The following is a 23809-nucleotide window of genomic DNA, read 5'->3' on the forward strand; positions in this document are numbered from 1 at the left end:
TTTTAACAGCAAATGATGTGAGAATTTTTAGGTCTTTCGCTTTTCTAGTTTTATGTATGCTTTATATGAACTCTAAATAATATATATAGGTCAAAATAATTGCTAGGTCTCTCTATGATAGGAAATTTATCACTTTAATCCTTATACTATTAAAAAAGAATTAAATAAGGCTAAATTTGGATGAAGCTAACATTAACTAGTTAAAAATTTTAAAGATATTAGGGGTCTGTTTGATTGACGGAATTGATTTTCCGGAAAATCATTTCCAACTTTTCCAGCGTTTGATTGGCAGAAAACATTTTCCATTTGGAAAATGAACTCCAAAACAAGGGAAAATAGATTACATTTTAGGGAAAATGTCTTACCCTTTCAATTTCCGTAAGACATTTTTCGTGCTCTCCTCTCTATCGCCTCCTTCATTCCTTCCTTCATTTCCGGTAGAAAACTGCTTCTGTTTATCGATATCCCAGTAACTTATTTTTTTTAATTATTCAATACTTGTTTTTTTAACACAATTACAAATAATTTATTTGATATTAGTTTTTTTTTCAATTTATAACGATTAATATTGTAGCTTAATAATTGAGTATTATTATAAATAAATCATTGCAATATATGTAAAAATAATTTAAAATATAAAAATTTATTAATATATATTAATATATGTAAAAATAACTTTTTCAGAAAATATTTTCAGGGAATCTGCCAAGCAGTAGAAAATATTTTACACAGATTCAATCAAACACCAGAAAATATTTTCCAGTAAATCATTTTACAAAAAAGTAAAACATTTTCCAGAAATCATTTTACAAAAAACATTTTACTGGCAATCAAACAGACCTAGATGGTAAACAAGAAACTCTTGCTGAGCCCCAAGCCCATCAAAGCCACCCCATAGCTATGCCTCGTAAGTACCGATATTTCCAACATTCCTCGCAAATCCACTTATCCATCTGCCGTTGTGATTACATATGACCTCACCAAAGGGGCATGGGTTAACCATTAGTCACCCTAGAAAATGGAAATAGTATAAGGATTGAATTAATCCATTTAAATTCAGAACAACTAATTTGATAAAATCCTTATAATAGAGGGACTTACCAAATATTTTCACCTAATATATATGATAGGGAATAAGAGGATGGTGTTTGGATTTAAATTTGGAAGTAAATGAAATCTTTCATTATATCTTTGAATATAAAATAATATATAGTTACTTAATTTGCAAAGGACAAGATCAGTGGCCATGTCTTCATCTTAATTATTATATTTATATGATCCATTATAACTACTGAATATTCCAATCGAACCTTATCCATCTTCAATGGAATATGGGTCCCTCTTTTTTTATTTTGGTGCAATTTTCTCTCTTTCTGTTTCTTTTCTACCAATTAAATTTTTTATCAAACATCTTTGAACGTCATAAATTTGTAAACTAAATCTAAATAATTTTTTTTCCAATCTCCGATACTGACTGTCAGATCAACTTGGATACTAAGTATGTTCTTCTACTCATCAATGGGTATTAATCCACCATACCAATCATTGAATTATCGCTTAAAGCTCGATAACCAGACCATTTTAATTTTTTTTAACAAACTAGTGACTTCAATAAATATTTTTAAATATCTAAAGTCCATTTTATGACTTTTTAAAATTAAATAATCAAAAACATAAACTAAAAATAATTTAGTCATATAACAAAAAACCACTTTGATGCCTTCTATAATTCGGGCTTTAAATTTATAAGGAACCAATATCAACTCCCCACGTCCATATGATCTCGTCCATTTTTTTCAATAAGTGGGGTTAATACGAGCCTACTTATCACTGATATGAATAATTCAGCATCCGCTGAAAGATAATACTAATTGTTGACACCATTTTTTTGAATGAAAAACGGGGTCGACTTGGGTTTTGAAAAATGAAACGGGAGTCGCCACCAATCCTTTTTATGAGGTGTGATTGGGTCACCTCAAAAATTGGTTGTTTTTAATAAACGGTTTGATTTTATTAAAACAACAAGTTTGGTCCACGAAATTCAGAAAAACGGGTTCGGGAGTCGGTTACACACGAGGAAGGATTAGCACCCTCGATACGCCCAAAATTGGTACCTAGTTGATTATTTAATGTCTTGATGTCGAGAATCGAGAACTTGGAAAAATTAAAAATACGATCCTTGTATTAAATAAAAATTTAGAAAAAGAAGTATATTTCACGTTAATCGAGAAAGAAAAACATATCCAGTAAGTTAGGATACAATGTCTCGAATTCTCGAAACATGAATGAATACTGAAAATTTGCTTGTTTAAAAAGTATTTAGCTATCTCGGATTTAAAAAAAGGGATCACGACCAGTAAGTTAGGACGCGATCTTTTTTAATTCCCAATATCGTTTAAAACTTGAGTTTGAAAAGACTCGTGTAATAAAGTTTGAAAGAATATTCAATTGTTTAAATCAAATGAAGAAATCGCAACCCAATACGTTAGGGCACAATTTCTCAAAATATTAAACATTGAATATTGCATTTATTTCGAAAAATCCTCGTTTCGAGAAAATAACGTGTCACATCCAATGCATTAGGACACAACATATTGAATTCTCGATAACGAGCTTTTTATCATTTTTAAAAGAGTAATCTCGATTATTTAGGTCCAACGAAGAAAATCGGAACCCAATACGTTAGGGCTCGGTTCTTTCGAAGATCTCAAATACCGAGTATTACTTATATTTTTAAAATTTCTTTTTGAAATCTAAATAAAAATGGGTGTAATGGAATAACAATGATAATGATGCAAGTAAACTAATACAATCAAAAACAAAAGATAAATAAACGAAATCACATATATATAAATAAAATCAATCACGTATGCACCATAACAAGAAATAAACAAATAAAAATTCTAAAGCATAACAAATAATAATAACGGACATGTAAATAAATAAATAAATAAATGAAGAAAATAAATAAAAGATATACATATAAGGATTATAAAATATAAAAATATAAAATTTAGGTATGTACGTTATAAAAACATGTGTATGTACATAAATTTATAAAAATATGAAAAAAATGTATATGTGTATATGTATGTGTATTTACAAAGGTTAAAATATGTACATATATATTATAAGAAAGGTATACATAAATATTGCAAAATATAAGAATATATGCATATAGATGAAAAGATATATACATATGTGGAAAATAAAATAAAATGAAATGACATAATATATATAAACAACATACGTATTTTAATATATATAAAAACATATATATATGCATATAAAATTGAGTAGGTATATTAAATAAGTTAATATATATATACGTATATGTATATAAAAACAATTGTATAATAATAATATATTAAAACAAAAATATTTAAAAATTTCATAAGTGAATATAAGAAAACATAATACTAACAATAGTATTAATAAATATAATAATAATAGTAAAGATAATAATGATAATAATAATAATAACTAAATAATAATAAAAAATTGCTAAAATATGGACTGAATCGAAATAAAAACGAAAAGTATTGGGCTAAATCGAAATAAGAAAAGGCAAAAGGGACTAAATCGCGTAGCGCACTGAAAGAAGGGGAACCAAAATGGTAAATACCCCAAAGAACCAAAACGCTGCGCTTAGATGAGGACTAAAATGAATCAAAAATAAAACTTTATGGCCAAATTGAAAATATGCGAAAAACTTCCATGAAAGCGCTACAAAATCAAAGGGACTATTTGCGCAAATATTCCAACTGAAGAAAACGCGCGGATCCTCCCCCTGGGTCGAGTCACCGCGCGGGTCAGAGACCAAAACGACGCCGTTTTGGTCTCTGAACCCTAAATTCAAAACGACGCCATTTTACAGGGTATTTAATCCCATTTTTTTGCTTCACAAAAACAGTTCAGCCATTTTTTAAAAAAAAACTAAAAGGGAAACCCCTTTTCTCTCAAAGAAGTCCGGCCATGTGGGGTTCCTGATGCGCCGCCGCTCGGCTCGCCGCACCGCCACTGCTCCGACGGCCGACGAAGCGCCAAATGGCGCGGCAAACCCCGTCCCGGTGAGCACTTCTCCTTTTTTATTTATTATATTGTATATACGCAAATAGATAAACAAAAAAATGATAAAATAAAATAGGAAAAGGATTAAACTATCAAGAGAAAACCGAATACAAAGACACTAGAAATCCCCTTTGAAACTTAATTTTTATTTCTTTGCTAATCTCTTTTTTGATACATCAAATTGCTAACCAAATTTTTTGATGGCTTTTATAGCCGATTTCTGCTACTGCTTGTGCTTGTTTTTTCTTTGTTCCTTCTTTGCAGGTGACGGCGCAAGTGGCATGGGAGCGGTGACGGTGACTGACGTGCGGCGGTGGCAATGGCTAGGGGTAGGGTGCGGCACCAGAAGACCAAGGGTCAAAGCATACGGCGCTAGAGGCGGCGCCTAGGGTTTCAGACTGAAAACCCTAGGCAGATATTTTTTAGAGAAATTGGGCCTAGGCTAATGGGCTTCGGGTTTGGGTTAGGTGTTGTATTGGGTTTGGTTAGGCAGAATATTGGGTTGAAGGTTACTGGGTTAGGTCTAGGTGGGTTGGTATTTGGGTTGTTTTGTAATGGGCTTTGGGGTTTGTTTGGGTTAAGGTTTTGTTGGGCCTGGTTTGATTTTGTGAGGCCCGGGCTAAATTTAGGCTGTACAGCTGCCCCTCTTTGCTTCGTTGTCGTGTAACGGGAATGAAGCAAAGACTAAGAAAGACCAAATTTGCCCGGTCTCACCAAGTCTTGACGCTTCTCTTCAAGTAGCTTTGTTTCAATCCACTGCGGTTTGTTACTTCAATCTACTCCATTGTACTTTAGAAAGATCTGACTTGTAGCTTTAATCTTCTTCGCAGCAACTTCAGGGGATGAGGTTTGTGGTTTTATTTTGCTCCACTACAACGTTAGGGAGATAAAATCTAAAATTCCTCGGTCTGTTCCACTGTAATCTCAGGGAGATAAGACCTGATGCGATCTACTCTGCTGTAACTTCAGAGAGATAAGATCCTTTATTTTAATCCGCTCCACTGTAATCTCAGAGAGATAGGATTACTAGCTTCGATCTACTCCACTGTAATCTCAGGGAGATAAGACCTGATACAATCTACTCTACTGTAACTTCAGAGAGATAAGATCCTTTATTTTAATCTGCTCCACTGTAATCTCAGGGAGATAGGATTACTAGCTTCAATTTGCTCCGCTATAATCTCAGGGAGATAAGATCTGAAATTTTTCGATCTGTTCCACTGTAATCTCAGGGAAATAAGACCTGGTGCGATCTACTCTACTGTAACTTCAGAGAGATAAGATCCTTTATTTTAATCTGCTCCACTGTAATATCAGGGAGATAGGATTACTAGCTTCAATCTGCTCCGCTGTAATCTCAGGGAGATAAGATCTGAAATTCTTCGGTCTGTTCCACTGTAATCTCAGGGAAATAAGACCTGGTGCGATCTGCTCTACTTTAACTTCAGAGAGATAAGATCCTTTAATCCGCTCCACTGTAATCTCAGGGAGATAGGATTACTAGCTTCAATTTGCTCCGCTATAATCTCAGGGAGATAAGATCTGAAATTTTTCGATCTGTTCCACTGTAATCTCAGGGAAATAAGACCTGGTGCGATCTACTCTACTGTAACTTCAGAGAGATAAGATCCTTTATTTTAATCTGCTCCACTGTAATATTAGGGAGATAGGATTACTAGCTTCAATCTGCTCCGCTGTAATCTCAGGGAGATAAGATCTGAAATTCTTCGGTCTGTTCCACTGTAATCTCAGGGAAATAAGACCTGGTGCGATCTGCTCTACTTTAACTTCAGAGAGATAAGATCCTTTAATCCGCTCCACTGTAATCTCAGGGAGATAGGATTACTATATTCAATCTGCTCCGTTGTAATATCAGGGAGATAAGATCTGCAATTCTTCGGTCTGTTCCACCGTAATCTCAGGGAAATAAGACTTGTATAATGAACCTAATTATGCCTAATGATTAGGATGACATTATCAAAATGAAACAAATGCTCCTAACTAGACATGTGTGAATGGTGTTTGCATGAATGCAGAATTTTATTTTTCGTGAATGATCTCGCTTAGGTTACCGTTACTTGAAGTTCATCAAGGTTTTATGACTGATGTGTTACAGCACCTTCTTGCTTAACTAACTTTTCTAAATGAACACTTAGCCAAGTTGTCCCCCACTGTGGACGTCAAAGTTCAACCCACTGGGACATAAAATTTGCACCATCAATCTCCCACTGTAACCCAAGGGTAGAAAGATACGGCTTTTTTCAATCTTCTTTTATCGCAATTCAAGGATACAAAATGTGAAGCTCTTTGGTCCTTTACCTCATTCCCAAGGTGTCATACCAAATGCTCATGCACAATTGCAAAATTTTCTTCTTTGAGAAAACCTTTTCTTATCACTTGGTGATCATTGCTTGTTTGTTCATTGAAGCTTTGTCACCAACACGGCATCTTGTTAACGTTTGGACAACAAAATCCGAAAGGATAGTCTTTAACTTAGACTCTTCCTTCTTAGATATTTCATCCTTTAAACTTGGTGCGTTCTAAACAATAGTCTTGTTTCAGGTTCCTGTTTTATCTAGAAACTTCTGGAGTAATATGCAAAACTTCCTTTGTGAAAGTTTTATTAGTCCATTAATCATTATTCTAATGCAACATGTTTGCAAAAGATCATAATGATAGATAAAATAGAATTGATTTGAGAGCATAGCTCAAAATGAATAAATTATCAAGGATAGCAAGAAGAAAAAGAGGAATTGATTGGAACGTGTATCTTGAAAAAGAAAGAAATATTCCAAGAATAACAAATTCAATATGAATAGTATGAGGACTAGATGCCCCAGATATCGTAGCTTAAACTTCTCTGTACGAACTTTCTGAAGACCATCTTGAGTTGAACATGTGCTTAAGAGATCTACAGCGCTCTGTCGATGCCCTAAGATGTCGCCTATCCTTTCTTGTTGATTCAGGTATAACAAGATCACCACATGCCCCAATCTGATCAAAATTTTAATTGCTGTGATCACCTCATGCCCCATTCTGATCAATATTTGAGCCGCCCTTTTCGGGTTTTCAACTCAAATCCACCTTTGGTCAAAGCGCCTTTGCGGGTTTTCGCCTTGACCTCTGTTTTTTTCGTTTTCATTTTTTTCATTTTTTTTGACTCAAAGTGCCCTTTGCAGGTTTTCACCTTGGTCATTTCTTCTTCTTTAAACAAAGTGTTTCTTGACTAGATCCGAGTTTATAGGATTAGCAATCTCGCTCAGGATCAGTGCTCCTTTAAAAATGGTATTCTTTACAACATAGGAACATTCCCGGTTTGGCATTCATTTCCCTTTAGAATCCTTTCGTTGAGGAAGAATCTTTTTCAACATCCAGCCCTCTCGTGAAATTCTTTGAGACGAGCCTGTTTGTCATGGGCTCGTATCATTTGCCTTTGGTACCTCTGACTCTGCTAAATAGCTTTTAATCATTTTCCTTCTGATCAGATTGGATTCATTTTGCTCAACTGAAACCAGAGGACAAGGATTTCTACTTCAATAGGTAGAATTACTTCCGTCTTGTAAACCAGAGAAAACAGTGTTGCTCCAGTCAAAGTCCCGATAACCGTTCGAAAAACGAAGAAGGCAGATGGTAACCTCACATGCCAACCATCGTAAGTCTCAGTCATTGTTTGCAATTCATTACAGTGATGAACTGTGATGTCTGATTTTGAATTGATCACAGACCTCAGCTATCGTGCTGTCATTCCAGCTCAATGTATTTTCCAATACCATCCTCTCTGGAACTCTATATCGGTATATGATGACGTTGACGCATGCAGTAGCCTCTCAAAAAATGAAGCAATGCCCATTAAAAGTCTTCGATAATGGTGATGTTCATGCTCCATTTTACCAGAAATTTGAGTCGCCCTTTTCGGGTTTTCAACTCAGATCCACCTTTGGCCAAAGCGCCCTTTGTGGGTTTTCGCCTTGACCTCTCCTTTTTCTTTTTCTCTTTTTTTTATTTGTTTTGACTTTGATTGATTTTTTTTTGAATTTGAACTCATGAGATCAGGCAAGTCACCAGAATCAATGTTATTCTAAAGTCTTCCACATAAGATCTTCCACTTTCATCTTGTATGTGAAAAACTTTCTTTGGTACCAGATTTCTTTCATAAAGCCCTTTTGGGACGCAACTACGACAGAGAACTTTGGATCTTCCTCTTTAATCAGGATAAAATCCAACAACATCTTGAAAGGATGGAAACTCGACTTCAAATGGGCAAAGCTATGCTGACTCAACGAGAGAGGCATTGCCCCGGCAAAGAATTGCATCGTTCGCATTGTAAATTTCTGACATCGTGCTGTTGCGCAGGTTTTATTATAAGAATCGAGGCATACCCTGGTATGATCATACGAAGACATCTTTGAACTCTAGAGGTAACTCAACAAGGTTTTGCTTCGTCTCTTGTGGTTAGGTCAATTTTAGTATTCACCAAGCACACAATTTCTAATGATTCCTTGAGAGGTAGGATCTGTTTATCCTCTTATTCTACTATCCTCAACAAGTCTAGAGATAGGCTACAATCTATGTTATCCTCAAAGGCGTGAGATCCCTCTAAACACATGTCTCGCTCAAAAGGAGATTCTAAGTCTGTAGCAGTGTCATTCATGTCGTTGATATCTAGTGACCTACTGTAGGTACAAAAGAATATACAAAGAATGTATGAATTTAAGAATAATTATCTGCACAGTATGATTATGAATGAAAAAATGATTTGGATGAAAGAATAAAAGAATAATCATTCAAGAAATGAAAGAATATTGGTTTAAAAGATCGCAAAGATGCATTCCATTAAAATAATGACGTTCAGACATGAGTCTATTTCACAAAAGACTTCTTGTTGCCTCTAGGCTAAAAGCAACAAGTGTGTTTTAAATATTACTCTGAGTAAGCTCTAAATATTACAGGGGTTCCTTTAGAACACTCCCAAGTTTATAAGGGCGAACATCTAATAAGATCTCTTCTCCGGTTGCTTCTTCGTATTCGGCACTGATGTGAACGTTTCCCAACATCTCTTCATTCATCGCATTCCTTTCATTATTCGTATGATTGAGTAGCGGGTTTTCTGTACTGAGTGAATCCTCAAATTTGACGATGCCCATATTGATAAACCTTTCGACCAGCTTTTTAAAGGCAGTGCAGTTTTCTATAGAATGTCCTGTAATTCCCGCATGATAGTCACATTGCGCATTTATGTCATACCATTTGGGGTACGGAGGTTGTAAAGGCTTCAAGTAGAAAGGGGAGACAACATGTGCGTCAAATAAACTCTGATACAGCTCCTGGTACGACATTGGGATTCGTGTAAATTGAGACTTCTTAATGCTTTACTTAGTGCCAGATTCATGTCTTGGGGATATCTGATGGCCAGTAACAACCGACCTTTGCTGACCTGCGGTAATCGGCTTTGAATAACCCTCATTATGCCTACCCGCATTGCTCACCTCATTGTTCCTCTTCCTCGAGACCTTTGAAGTATTGTTTTGAGAGTTCCATTCTTGCCCTTTCCGTTTGTAATGATCTTTGAATTGTTTTGAGAACTCTACCCTTGCCTATTTTGTTCCCGCTAGATCATCAAGGACAGCAGAATTAGTTAGATTGCCCCTCAGATTGGAACCTGAACCTGTCGCGAAATTCACCGGTGTCGAGGTATTGGTCTGGATGTTGACAGTTACCCTTTGTGGATATGTGTTTGGTTGTGCTTGGATGTCGGTTTGGTAGGTTGGTTTCTAGGTCAGCCGAAATAAATTTACTCGTTTAGACTCTTTCAATGGATTTTAATGCATGTAATGCAATGTAATGCAAATGCATGAAATGAATGCCTAAAGAGACGTTGATTCTGATTCAATTACATTTAGGAAACTTTTCTAGAAAATAAATTCCCTTACATAAAACGGATACATGTACGACCTCACCCTCATATTCCAAGAAACAACATCAGTCTTTTTCTTCATCCGCATGTTTGAGGTAATCTTGCCAATAGATGCCATTGCTAGCTCATTTTCTTGATCTTGGTCGTGATCCATCATCTGCCCATCTTCATAAGGCTCGTCAGCTTGTCGAAGGCATTTGGACAATCATCTCGAACCCTTAGGCCACGAAGTAAAGATCACGAACTCTTTCATCGCCCTTCTTGTGTTTCTTAGAATATATTTGGGAAGTCGTATTGTTTTCCACTTTATCAAGGAATCCGTATTCCATGACAAGCTTTCTAATTTAGTAATCGGACTTGAATCAATATCTCTTTCCTAAGATGCAGATGCGATGCAATTATAATCAAAGCACAATAAGAGGGGTTAGTACAAAAATAAACAAGGAGAACAGAAAGTACCTAATCGGGTGACTACTAGGGGTTTGGAGTGGCTCTATCTAGGCTAAGTTCCTAAGTCCACTATATGAGGTTTGGCTCTAAAGATAAGGTACCCGAACCAGCAAATTCCTCAATCTTCACCCATTATAGACTCATAAAGACCGAGTTCAGTTCAGGGGAATACATTTCCCTATGGCTGCACGGAGATGAAAATCTCACGAAGACATAGGTACGGATGTATCCCGAAAGCGATCCACTATCCTGCACGGAGGTGAAATCTCACGAAGGAGTAGCTTCTCACTCCCACTTAAAAGGTGTGACCAACGGTCATGCAATGCAATGCAGAGATAAAAATTTAAAATACAAAACATGATGAAAACTATAACTCAAAACAAATGAAATGCAATGAGAGGATCGTAAATTTAAACCAAATTTTCAATTTTCGAGAAAAGGACAAAAGGTAGTCAACTCGTGGCTCGACTCACTTATTTTGAAAAAAGCCCCCAGTGGAGTCGTCAAGCTGTTGACACCATTTTTTTGGATGAAAAACGGGGTCGACTTGGGTTTTGAAAAATGAAACGGGAGTCGCCACCAATCCTTTTTATGAGGTGTGATTGGGTCACCTCAAAAATTGGTTGTTTTTAATAAACAGTTTGATTTTATTAAAACAACAAGTTTGGTCCACGAAATTCAGAAAAACGGGTTCAGGAATTGGTTATGCACGAGGAAGGATTAGCACCCTCGATACGCCCAAAATTGGTACCTAGTTGATTACTTAATGTCTTGATGTCGAGAATCGAGAACTTGGAAAAATTAAAAATACGATCCTTGTATTAAATAAAAATTTGGGAAAAGAAGTATATTTCACGTTAATCGAGAAAGAGAAACATATCCAGTAAGTTAGGATACAATGTCTCGAATTCTCGAAACATGAATGAATACTGAAAATTTGCTTGTTTAAAAGGTATTTAGCTATCTCGGATGTAAAAAAAGGGATCACGACCAGTAAGTTAGGACGCGATCTTTTTTAATTCCCGATATCGTTTAAAACTTGAGTTTGAAAAGACTCGTGTAATAAAGTTTGAAAGAATATTCAATTGTTTAAATCAAATGAAGAAATCGCAAACCAATACGTTAGGGCACAATTTCTCAAAATATTAAACATTGAATATTGCATTTATTTCGAAAAATCCTCGTTTCGAGAAAACAACGTGTCACATCCAATGCATTAGGACACAACATATTGAATTCTCGATAACGAGCTTTTTATCATTTTTAAAAGAGTAATCTCGATTATTTAGGTCCAACGAAGAAAATCGGAACCCAATACGTTAGGGCTCGGTTCTTTCGAAGATCTCAAATACCGAGTATTACTTATATTTTTAAAATTTCTTTTTGAAATCTAAATAAAAATGGGTGTAATGGAATAACAATGATAATGATGTAAGTAAACTAATACAATCAAAAACAAAAGATAAATAAACGAAATCACATATATATAAATAAAATCAATCACGTATGCACCATAACAAGAAATAAACAAATAAAAATTCTAAAGCATAACAAATAATAATAACGGACATGTAAATAAATAAATAAAGAAAATAAATAAAAGATATACATATAAGGATTATAAAATATAAAAATATAAAATTTAGGTATGTACGTTATAAAAACATGTGTATGTACATAAATTTATAAAAATATAAAAAAAAATGTATGTGTATATGTATGTGTATTTACAAAGGTTAAAATATGTACATATATATTATAAGAAAGGTATACATAAATATTGCAAAATATAAGAATATATGCATATAGATGAAAAGATATATACATATGTGGAAAATAAAATAAAATGAAATGACATAATATATATAAACAACATACGTATTTTAATATATATAAAAACATATATATATGCATATAAAATTGAGTAGGTATATTAAATAAGTTAATATATATATATACGTATATGTATATAAAAACAATTGTATAATAATAATATATTAAAACAAAAATATTTAAAAATTTCATAAGTGAATATAAGAAAACATAATACTAAAAATAGTATTAATAAATATAATAATAATAGTAAAGATAATAATGATAATAATAATAATAACTAAATAATAATAAAAAATTGCTAAAATATGGACTGAATCGAAATAAAAACGAAAGTATTGGGCTAAATCGAAATAAGAAAAGGCAAAAGGGACTAAATCGCGTAGCGCACTGAAAGAAGGGGAACCAAAATGGTAAATACCCCAAAGAACCAAAACGCTGCGCTTAGATGAGGACTAAAATGAATCAAAAATAAAACTTTATGGCCAAATTGAAAATATGCGAAAAACTTCCATGAAAGCGCTACAAAATCAAAGGGACTATTTGCGCAAATATTCCAACTGAAGAAAACGCGCGGATCCTCCCCCTGGGTCGAGTCACCGCGCGGGTCAGAGACCAAAACGACGCCGTTTTGGTCTCTGAACCCTAAATTCAAAACGACGCCGTTTTACAGGGTATTTAATCCCATTTTTTTGCTTCACAAAAACATTTCAGCCATTTTTTTAAAAAAAAACTAAAAGGGAAACCCCTTTTCTCTCAAAGAAGTCTGGCCATGTGGGGTTCCTGATGTGCCGCGGCTCGGCTCGCCGCACCGCCACTGCTCCGACGGTCGACGAAGCGCCAAATGGCGCGGCAAACCCCGTCCCAGTGAGCACCTCTCCTTTTTTATTTATTCTATTGTATATACGCAAATAGATAAACAAAAAAATGATAAAATAAAATCGGAAAAGGATTAAACTATCAAGAGAAAACCGAATACAAAGACACTAGAAATCCCCTTTGAAACTTAATTTTTATTTCTTTGCTAATCTCTTTTTTGATACATCAGATTGCTAACCAAAGAAGAAGAAACAATTACATTTTTTGATGGCTTTTATAGCCGATTTTTGCTACTGCTTGTGCTTGTTTTTTCTTTGTTCCTTCTTTGCAGGTGACGGCGCAAGTGGCATGGGAGCGGTGACGGTGACTGATGTGCGGCGGTGGCAATGGCTAGGGGTAGGGTGCGGCGCCAGAAGACCAAGGGTCAAAGCATGCGGCGCTAGAGGCGGCGCCTAGGGTTTCAGACTGAAAACCCTAGGCAGATATTTTTTAGAGAAATTGGGCCTGGGCTAATGGGCTTCGGGTTTGGGTTAGGTGTTGTATTGGGTTTGGTTAGGCAGAATATTGGGTTGAAGGTTACTGGGTTAGGTCTAGGTGGGTTGGTATTTGGGTTGTTTTGTAATGGGCTTTGGGGTTTGTTTGGGTTAAGGTTTTGTTGGGCCTGGTTTGATTTTGTGAGGCCCGGGCTAAATTTGAGCTGTACACTAATAATATATCGTTTTTTTAAAGGAACTATAATAATATATTTAAACGACTTTTTACCTTTCGATTTTGTTAAAAGTTCGAGTATTTGAAGATGCGATAATAAATTCATAAAACGAGATGTTTCGTTAATTATTTGATAAGGTAAGCTATAGGAACGTACATGAATATCCATCAAAACATTCTTAATAAATTTATCTTGACAGAATTGAAAATCAAAATCTCTATTAAAGATAATACATCCTGTTAAAAGTTGAGTTGAGTATTCCGAATTCCTGTATATAACTATACATGGCATTAATTAAAGCACCCCCAAGATAAAAAAAAAAAAAAAAAGACAAGTCTTTGTCGACTGAGGCCATAAAAGAAGCAATAAAAGGCGAAAGCTCTTAAAGATGATGTTGTCTCCTGTGGTTGCTAGACTTCACTCTTCATGAATTCTCTTTATTACATATCCCCATTGTGGAGATAATTCATTCAAACTTCTTTATCAACCTTTCAATATCAAACATTTGATTTTCATTAACACCATAATTGTTACCTATAAATTTCTGGTATAAATTAAGTCAACTATGTAATTTTCCATGAAAAATCTCGGTTAAAATATGTCGTAAGTTATTGTACTTTTTACAAATTTAGAATTTAATCTTTCTACTTTTTAAATTTTAAAATTCAGATTCAATTATTAACACTGAAACTCACTTGGTATGTACGTAACTAAAAAAAATGAAGTTGCAATAAATTTGAATTTAACAGTGTTAATGGTTAGAGATGAATTTTGAAATATAAAAAAATAGAGGTAGGACTGAATTTCAAGTTTATAAAAGAATATAGGGACTTATTACAAATTTTAACTAATATATTGTGTTGGCCAGTCTAATCAACTTGTTTATCATAAAAATTTTCTCTGTCAAAAGCTGTCATTGTTGAGGATTTTAGCCTTGGAATTGTTGTCCACAAGGGAAGCATATGTATGAATATTCGTTTTTCAAACTTTTCATCATCAATCTTCATGAATTAAATTCATCTTGAATTTCGTATTCGTTTTAATTGTGTATTTAAATAATATGTGTTAATGGTCGGGTTGAGCTTAAGCATGATACTAACATATTTTATGTTTGTCTAAATTCGGTTGGGCTTGAAATCTGGGCTTAAAATTTTATCTAAACTCGTCCATATTTACAAAAGACAAACACAAGTCCATTTTAGTTCCTCCCATATTATTTTTAAAATTTTTAAAAATATTTATATTATATTATTTTAATATTTAAAAATTTTATACATTTTTTATTTATTGAAATTTTTTATATAGTCATCTTAACATTACTTTAATGTTTACATCAGAGTAGTATTATATATTTAGTATAGATTTATTTTTTTAATGTGTTTTAAATTACATAATATATAAACATAACATAATATAAAGTATTATAAACTTAAAATGGGTCGGGCTAGGCCAAGCTCGAACCTTAAATGTTCAAGCTCGAACCTTAAACGTTTAAGCTTGAACCCGGCCCATATTTTAAACAGGCCTAATTATTTTGCCCAAACCCTCCCAAATTTCGAGCAGGTCTTCAAATATGAGCAAGTAACCCGACCCATGAACAAGTCTAATTTAAAGTATTACATTTATATTAATAGGATGTTTTTCACTAATTTAGCTTAAATTTCTATTTCATCTTAAATATATTACATGTTATAATCAAATTGGTATATAATGATTAAGCTAATCGATTGACTTAATTGATATAATATTGATATTTGAAAGACTTAATTAAGATTGTCGAAAGTTTAGAAATCAATTTAAAATATATCCGATAATTTGGATTCACTTGATAAATTGTTATTTATCATGTTAATTTGAATTCTAAAGATGAGATAATAGAAAGTTTAAATTCTCTTAAAATTTTATTTTATAGGTAGGTCTATGTATTGTTTATCTAAAAACTAAAATTGTTCTTTTTGTTTGTTTTTCTTAGTAGCTTTTGGCAAAGATAATGAAAACTTATTTCTCTAGGATTAGTCGAATTAAATTGAACTTTAAACTTCAAAATGTTCGAATTAAATTGATCTTTAAACTTCAAAATGGTTTAATTGAATTTTCACAATAGCGTATCGATCACGTTCTATTGCATAGAGAGGTTAGATAGATGTGTTACGAGAGAGAAATCTCCCTTCTAAATTTCATTGGCATTATGAGTTTTTTAATATGTCAAATTTAAACTATTCATTCCATATATATATACACACGTGTTTATAGCATAAAATTGTAAATTGAACTATTCATTCCATATATATTTTACATATATGTTTCATATTAGATTTGAACTCGTCTTTATAGCATAAAATTGTAAATTGAACTTGAGTAGTAGGAAAGCAATCGATTTAATCCGTCAGTTCAATTGTTTTTTTTTTCAAATCGACTTTAGTTGAGTAAATTGAATCGACTTTGATTCAGTCAATTTTATTTAACCGACCTTAAGTTATTGGATTGGGTTTATATGGTTATATATCTATTATATATTTTAAATAATTTAAAAATAAAACAAAATGAGCCGATTTTTTCGATCAAATCGGTTTCAAAATTAATTTAAAACCCAAATAACCCGAAAAATTGAATGGGTTAGTTTTTTCTCCCCTCATTGGTTAAAATGAGTTCACTGACCAAGATTCGGGTTAAGCTTTGTGGAAAGCAGTACGTGGCTAACTCAATGACTTCCTAGAGTTGGGAGGCGAATCTTAAGAACAAAGCCAGGGAAAACATCATCAGGGACATGAATATGAGGATTGTGCTCCACTATTAAATTAGGATCACCGCATTTATCTCCGATGGTGTTTAGGGTTTCACCTTCTCCAACCACATAAATTTCGTCACACAGCACCATCCCTTTGACATTATTACGATCCTCATCATCATCGCCACCATTTGTTATCGTACAAGCTTCTTTGAAACAGTTTAGTAATAGCAGTAGGGTTATCAACACGACAACGTAGCACCATGAAGCTTCCTCGGCTAAAGCCATCGTTAATGGCCAAATTCGCTGCCGACGACGACGAAGATTGCAAGAAGCCATGAGAATTGAGTGACGGATTTTGGCATTTTATATGAAGAGAAAAAGCTAAGATTTGTATTACGTATCACGTGAGTCACCTTCTTAGGGCTAAAAAAAATCAAAAGAAATTTTATTAAGCGCCTTAATGTGATATTAGTGTTCACAAATTATTCGAATTTAATTTTAAAAAAAATTAAGCTTGAGCTTGAATTCGAGCAATTCAAGCTAGTTGTATTCAAGTGCCATAATATTCTATTCAAACAACTAATAAGCCTTAAGTTTTTTATTTTAATAATAATTTTATGGGTAAAAGTATTATGAAGACCCTTGTACTAGGAGTCAAATTGCATTTTACTTCTTTTTTCTCAAAAAATAAGTAAATTAGTCATTATATGTTATAATAAAGAGTAAATTGGTATTTTCTATTCCATTTCTATGGTTAAAAACTGACATAATTGAGGAAATAATTAGTTAGTTTGCTATTTGATCTAACTTACATGGACTATTTTACTCTTTTTTTAGTAGAGGGAACAAAATGTAATCCAACTACTAGTACAATGACATAATACTTTTACCTATTTTTATGTTATGAAATTAGGTTGTTTTTTTTTTATCTCTATTATGTAAAAAGAGCTTAAGTATGAACGAGTCCAAGCTTGAATACAAATGAACTTGCTCGAACATATTGAGTATGAACGAGCTTAAGCTAAACCCGAGCTTATAAGTTAATATTCGATCGAGTTCAAACCGAATTTTAAATTGAGCTCGAGCTTGTCATTATTCAAGTTTGACTCAGTTTAATTATCCTAAAGTGATTCAACACGAAACAATAAATTGAATCAAATTCCAAAAAACCTGAGACCCTAAAAATTTAAAACATGATATGAAATATAAGCAACTTGTAAATCTCCAATATGAATGATATGTTATTGTGACGTTATACAACATCTAAGCCGCGTTTACAAATCAAAATACCGAACTGCAAGATACGAAAATCTCATCAAAAGGGGAAACCAAAATGCAACAACTGCTTTTGGGCTGAAACAATATGTAATATATTAAAGAATGAATTCAATTTTGATGCTCTACTTACAGTCGGAGACTTGTTCTAATCTATACAGTGTGATCCGACAAGTCTACTAACTTTTCGTCCTCGTTCGGGATGTCGGTCATGGGAAGTTGAATGCTGGACTTGGAAATTTTATTCCACTCGTTTTCAACTCGAAAGAATATCCATTGGAACCTTCTGAGCATCTCTAGGGCGGTAATGGTGAACACGGTTAAGTAGTTGTGGCGGAGATGAGCGGATAGTTTGTACGTCCACGTACATCGTAAAATCAAGTTGCTTCCGATAACCCAATAATAAACCTAACGAGTGAACGAAAAAGGCAGTTATGCATGTGAGCTTAGCTACTGATACGCCATAGCGGAATTGGAAGAATAATTTATGGCACGTAAAATCTTTACCCAATTTTGCCCGTATAACAGATCGGACCACCAAGTTGGCTTGTTGAACTTGAAAATCCTAGTGAAGACACTGAGAAAATGCAATGCATGCATGATATAAGTTGATCATTATGTCAACGTGTAGCTCCGTGTATCAAATTCGAAATAAACCGAAATTAAGTGCAAGAAATGCCAAAGTGATCTCACAAACAGAAGTTATATAAAAGTGCCTGTGTCGGGAACAGATATTTCATCGTACCTAAGGTCCCAATCACGAGTTACGTCCCAGTAAAACGAGTAGAGCGAGTTAACAAAACTTGAGATAAGCCAGAGGGGATGATAAACATATGTCCACCTATCAGGTAAGACATGATATTTAAGGGCCGAAAGAAAAATCACGGGGACTGCTGTCGAATATTTTAAAGCTGAAAACCACATGCAAATTGGGTTAAAATATGAGATAAGCCGAGTGTGAACCAGCAAAACGAAGCACTAACAAAGTTAAAAGGGCGTGTTTAACATTGTACAGCTTTACGGTTCACATTTTCATATCCATGGCTGACTAAACGTAAATTAATAAGAAAATAGTAAACATCGGGGACCCCTACGTATTACCGTTGAAAAGGGTTGTCTTTTCTTTTGTGTCTTTATACTGCCGCAGACATTGCATTAGCCGCCAAATATAAGGTATAACAAGCACTAATGGAATAGCAACTGAGTGACTACCGCAAATTGAGTCTGCTTCAAACCATGCAATTGTCGCAACCTACATGGCAAGACAAATCTCATTTATTCATCTAAGAAGATCAACAAGCATGGGTTTAATTCGACCTCGTCCAAGCAATTCAATAGCAATATTATGAGGCATTACAGACAAAACATTAAGCACTCGGTTCAACCGGTCGTAATTGACTTACCTGGTTATGAAGCATCCTACAGGCTGAACGCTCCAAATCTGAAAATACCTTCACATAATATAGATTACGAGCATGCATGACAGATCAAGAAATCTGGTAAGATGACATGCAATCTAATAATTACAAGAAATGAAACGAGTTGCTTGCCTTAAAACGAGGTCATAGGTGCATACCTTGGCCATGGAAGTTAGAATATCAGCCAAGAAGAAGTCGGGAAATGAAATTGGCTGTTATACAAAAATTAAACAAGTAAAATACGAGAATGCATGTCAGCCACGGAGAGCAAAATACAGCGAAAATGAAAAAAAAAAAAGGTCCCCAGAAATACAGCTTGCTAGCTCGTGTACGTATGAAGGAAATAAAACTACACTAGAAACTTGCCTGCAGTGGAAATGCTATCCGCCATAGCGTTTTCAAGAAGAAGTAACGAGAAGACAAATAAAAAATATCGAAAGGGAATACCAAAACTAAAGCAAAAGCAATATACAGGATCACCTGCAATTTGTATTCACCGAAAAGAAAAAATCATATACGGATTCGTATATATGCAGAAATTCATTATATGTAATGCCGTGAAAAAAAGGGTAGATATTACACTGGTTGTGATGCAGCTAATGATACTTCTCCATGGGAGTAAAGATAAAGGTATGCCGTCATACTAGTCGGTACTATAATTGTCAACCATGTGCTACACTGCATATATCGAAACATAGAACCGGAAATTAGAAACTGAACACATTTTTGGCAGTGGCACTACGATTTAAGGACGTACCTTCCAAATTTCTCTGTGAGTAAGATGGTTTTGATCGATATCGAATATTTTTACATAACTAATAGTACTTTGTGAGAAGACCCATAAACACACTCCCCATAACCAAACCATCATTGTCTACAAAATTGCAACATTGAGAAGTAAGATTCAACAAACATCAAACATCGACGAAACAAACTCAGGTAGTCATTTTAACTAACCACAAGAAGGAGAGGATTATAATATAAGAATGCCTCATACAAGAACAAGTCTCGCAGGTCCGAGTTCATTCTCATAACTGAATCCCATCCAATCTAATTCAACACAAGAAACATTTTCACAAATTTGCACTATCATCGACGGCATCATAGCTCAATTGTATAATACTAATTACTAACCTTGCAACAACTGAAACCCCAGACTAAGAACAATGTGACCTGAAAATTCAATGCCAGTTCTAAAAACGTTCATCAATTTTCTTTTTGGGATAAATATCAAAACCAAATGGTTTGATTCAAGTTTCACAAATCACTAACAACGTTAACGAATTAGCACTATTTTAAGTTGATACACAAACAATTATATTAATCCAATATGAAACAAAATGTATACAATTGAATCAAAATCAAAGTTTTATGTCTACATATGAACCACAAGTCACCTTTTATATGTATAATTGTACCAAATCAAAATTCATGTACCAAATTGTGGAATTCAACAAACCTGAAATCTCCATATAAAAATGGGAGAAGGCATCATAGCTGCTGCTGTGTGGGTAAGTGAATTAGTAGTACCTTTCATATCACCCAACACCATGGGAAAAACATAACTTTCTTGAACGCTATTACCCGGTTCACCAGCCACTACAAAAAAAAGTTACAATTTTTTTCGGATAAATTCAAATAAAAGGTTAAACCCATTAAAGAAAAAGATGAAAAGGGTTGAATTTTGAACTTACCGAGGCCGGAAAAAGCAGATTTTCCGGTGGGTTTTCGAAGATGATGACTTTCGAACATGGTGAAATTCAATTACATCCTGCAAACAGTAATATTCGAGTTCAATTTTCTTACCCCCCAAACAAAAAATACTTTAAAAGAATGAGATTTGATGAATTTTTACAATTAACACGAACTAGTAATAGAATCAAAGCTCAAAGTAACAAGCTTTTGAGATTGTGGATGATTTGATTAGATCCGGAATGAACGACATTAACAGATAGTATTATTTAGAGAAAGGAGAGATGAGATGTTCCATTTTCACTTCAGCACGTTGTCAGTGAAAAAATTGCTTGCTTATACTCACTAACTATCAGCATGTTTTTGTTTTGGTCACTTAAGTTTAAAATTTTTTATTTTAGTCATTAATCTTATCAAATTTTAATATTTGTTGAATCACTAATGCAATGCCGACATTGTCATTTTTCATTGGCATAATACTATATTTAGCCCTCTAATGTTTTCAATAAATTTAAATATCAACTTTATCAACTTAGTCTTGATTCTTTAACATTCAAGAATAATTTTCTTTTCTAAAAAAACCATACAAATAAAAAAAATATTTAAAGAATCTTTTTTCGATAAAAATACATAAAATTTTTATAAAAGTACATACAAAATTGTAAAATATTTATAAATAAATGAATGTTTATTTTTATCATTTTCTAACATAGCATTTATTTATTAAAACAACGATTTTATAAATAAAATAATTTAAGAAAAAAATGAAGAAGACTTAGTAGATTAAGCTTTTCCTTTTTATCAACATTAATGATCACCATGTTCAGATTGAGTAAAAAATTACAACCTGAGGTTGAAAAGGGTAAGAATCAATATCTTTAGGTTGTTGTCCAGAACAAGTTTATCGCATTTGAGGTTGTGCTTGAAGATGGGTATGATTGAGAATATATATATGTGAGTGTAATGACCCGATGGTCAGGGGTGTCGGAAAGTGTATTTCTGGGACTCCGTTCCTATGAATCAGACTCATAAATATTTTTAACAAATATTTACGTAGTTAGTCTAGTAGCGAATTAACTTTTGGATAGGTGATTATCATGAATTAGGAGTTATTAAGGCTCGAGGACTAAATCGCGTTAAAGTTAAAAGTTAAATTATAGATTGAAATAAACTAAAAGGGACTAAAGTAGCAATTACACTTTTATTTAAAGTGGACTATATATTATAAAACTTAATGTATATGTATATTATATAATAATTATTAAAAATAAAAACAAATTAAAAAGAAAGAAAGTGGGAAAGCATGGAAACAAATTAGAAAAGAAAGAAAAGAAAAGAAAGAGAGAAAGAAGGAGAGACCAACGGCAAACTTAGGGAATTTTAACTTTTCAACTTCAATTGGTTAGTTAATTTAGTCCATTTTCTTGTAATTTTTATGTTTTTAGAATCCCGGTACTTAGAGCTACCCGACCCATATTGTAATTTTTAGTATTGCTTAAGATTTTAAATTTTGTTATTGTTGAATAGTTTAAATAATAGGGGTTAAATTGATAGATTTTTAAGTTAGAAGTGGAAAAGGATCAAATTGTAGAATTAATTGTTGATTTTGAGCAATATGGACTAAATTGAGAAAAAATTAAAATTAAGGGGTAGAATTAAAAATAAGGAGTTTAATTTAGCTTAGAGTGAAATTAATATAAAAATTTGAAATTAAATATGAAGATTAAAATTAGTCTCGATTTAGGGACTAAATTGAGAATTTAGCAAAATGTGTTAAAAAATTGAAATTATTGTTAATTGAGTTGTGTAATATTAATTTATTGTAATTATTTTATTCCGCAGTGAACATCGTCTTGGAATCCTCGAGTAACAAGGGGAAAGACAAGGTCGACTCCGAGTAACTCGGAATATACGATTTGTGTTTCTATAATCCGAATTAAATAGTAGATTGTTACATATATAATTGTTTGCATATGGTAAGCATTTGAGGTGAGTACTTTGGTACTTTGGGGTTGAATTAAATTCATAATTGAAATGAAATGGATTGATTTTGTATATTATGAAATATATTGATTATGAATATTGAATTGAATATATGTGATATTGTGTATATATGAAATTGAGACATTGGTTGTATTGAAAAGTGAAGTGAAACCATATTAACTGTTTCGGGTTGAGTCGTATATAGATGACATGTCATAAGATAGGAAGAGTTCAAGGATTTATTTGATTTCGAGTCAATGAGGCACTGGGTGCCAATTTACTTCGGTTTAACCGATGAGACAATGTGTGTCAATTTATATAACGCTGGGCACAATTATTACTTTGGATTTATCTGATTAGGCACTGGGTGCCAAACTGGTGTGTTGGTTGGATCCGTGTATTCATTTGAGTCCGAGTCGTGTTAATAGGGGAAATTAAATAATAAATTTATGTGCTCGATATTGAGATAGCAAAAATGTGAAATGAATATGAGACGAGAAATGAAATATGAAATAATGAAATGAGATGTGAATTATGAAATAAAATCGAGTATTGAACAAAGAGTTGGATCATGCCATTGCATGAATTGAGATTAACAAATGCTATATGAAATGTCATTGATATGTGCTTGAGTATATGGGATTTAGTGGATGTATTAAAGAATAGGTAAATTTGTATTATTGATTTGAATCATAAGTGCATAAACATTCTTGTTGCATTCTCATATCTTGATTATTTATGTCAAGTTAAATTGTTCGGATTATAGAAATATCACTGAGTTATACTCAGTGTGTGGTTTTGTTTTTCATACGCAGGTTAGGTACTTCTCTTTTAATCGTCGACTTAGCATCCAACAACGAATCCCAGACTCAAGTGTGGTGATGTTCTAAATTGTAATGACATGTACTTAGGAA

At 33.4% G+C, this 23809-nt stretch overlaps 1 protein-coding gene across 5 annotated transcripts; it reads right to left on the bottom strand.

The window, feature by feature from the left end:
* Positions 1–17733: 17733 nt before the first annotated feature.
* On the bottom strand, positions 17734–21245 carry LOC107945638 (SPX and EXS domain-containing protein 1). Of its 5 annotated transcripts, none has more exons than XM_016879717.2 (14): positions 21076–21245; positions 20915–20991; positions 20680–20819; positions 20355–20393; positions 20178–20270; positions 19978–20094; positions 19803–19898; positions 19587–19700; positions 19379–19432; positions 19206–19253; positions 18904–19054; positions 18548–18713; positions 18310–18379; positions 17734–18210 (listed from the first exon to the last, which is right to left on the bottom strand). In XM_016879717.2, the coding sequence occupies exons 2-14, from the start codon at positions 20970–20972 to the stop codon at positions 17956–17958; spliced, it is 1401 nt and encodes a 466-aa protein (XP_016735206.1). In that variant the 5' UTR covers positions 20973–20991; positions 21076–21245; the 3' UTR covers positions 17734–17955. The 5 variants fall into 5 exon arrangements, with proteins under 5 accessions (XP_016735206.1, XP_040962611.1, XP_016735207.1 ...); XM_041106677.1 differs by having other exon boundaries at positions 21089–21241; XM_016879718.2 differs by lacking the exon at positions 20178–20270.
* Between the last annotated feature and the right edge of the window lie 2564 nt (positions 21246–23809).

This window comes from Gossypium hirsutum, chromosome D12, assembly GCF_007990345.1.
Source record: "Gossypium hirsutum isolate 1008001.06 chromosome D12, Gossypium_hirsutum_v2.1, whole genome shotgun sequence".
In the NCBI taxonomy this organism is placed as follows: domain Eukaryota; kingdom Viridiplantae; phylum Streptophyta; class Magnoliopsida; order Malvales; family Malvaceae; genus Gossypium; species Gossypium hirsutum.

Bases quoted from the DNA above. Each gene is read 5' to 3' on its own strand.
- LOC107945638 (XM_016879717.2), bottom strand. From the start codon at position 20,972: ATGTTCGAAAGTCATCATCTTCGAAAACCCACCGGAAAATCTGCTTTT. The intron at 19,433-19,586 runs GCAAGTTTCTAG...TTTGTATAACAG, and splicing joins GGATAGCATTTCCACTGCAG to CCAATTTCATTTCCCGACTT. The intron at 18,714-18,903 runs GTAATACGTAGG...TGTGGTTTTCAG, and splicing joins AAAGACAACCCTTTTCAACG to CTTTAAAATATTCGACAGCA.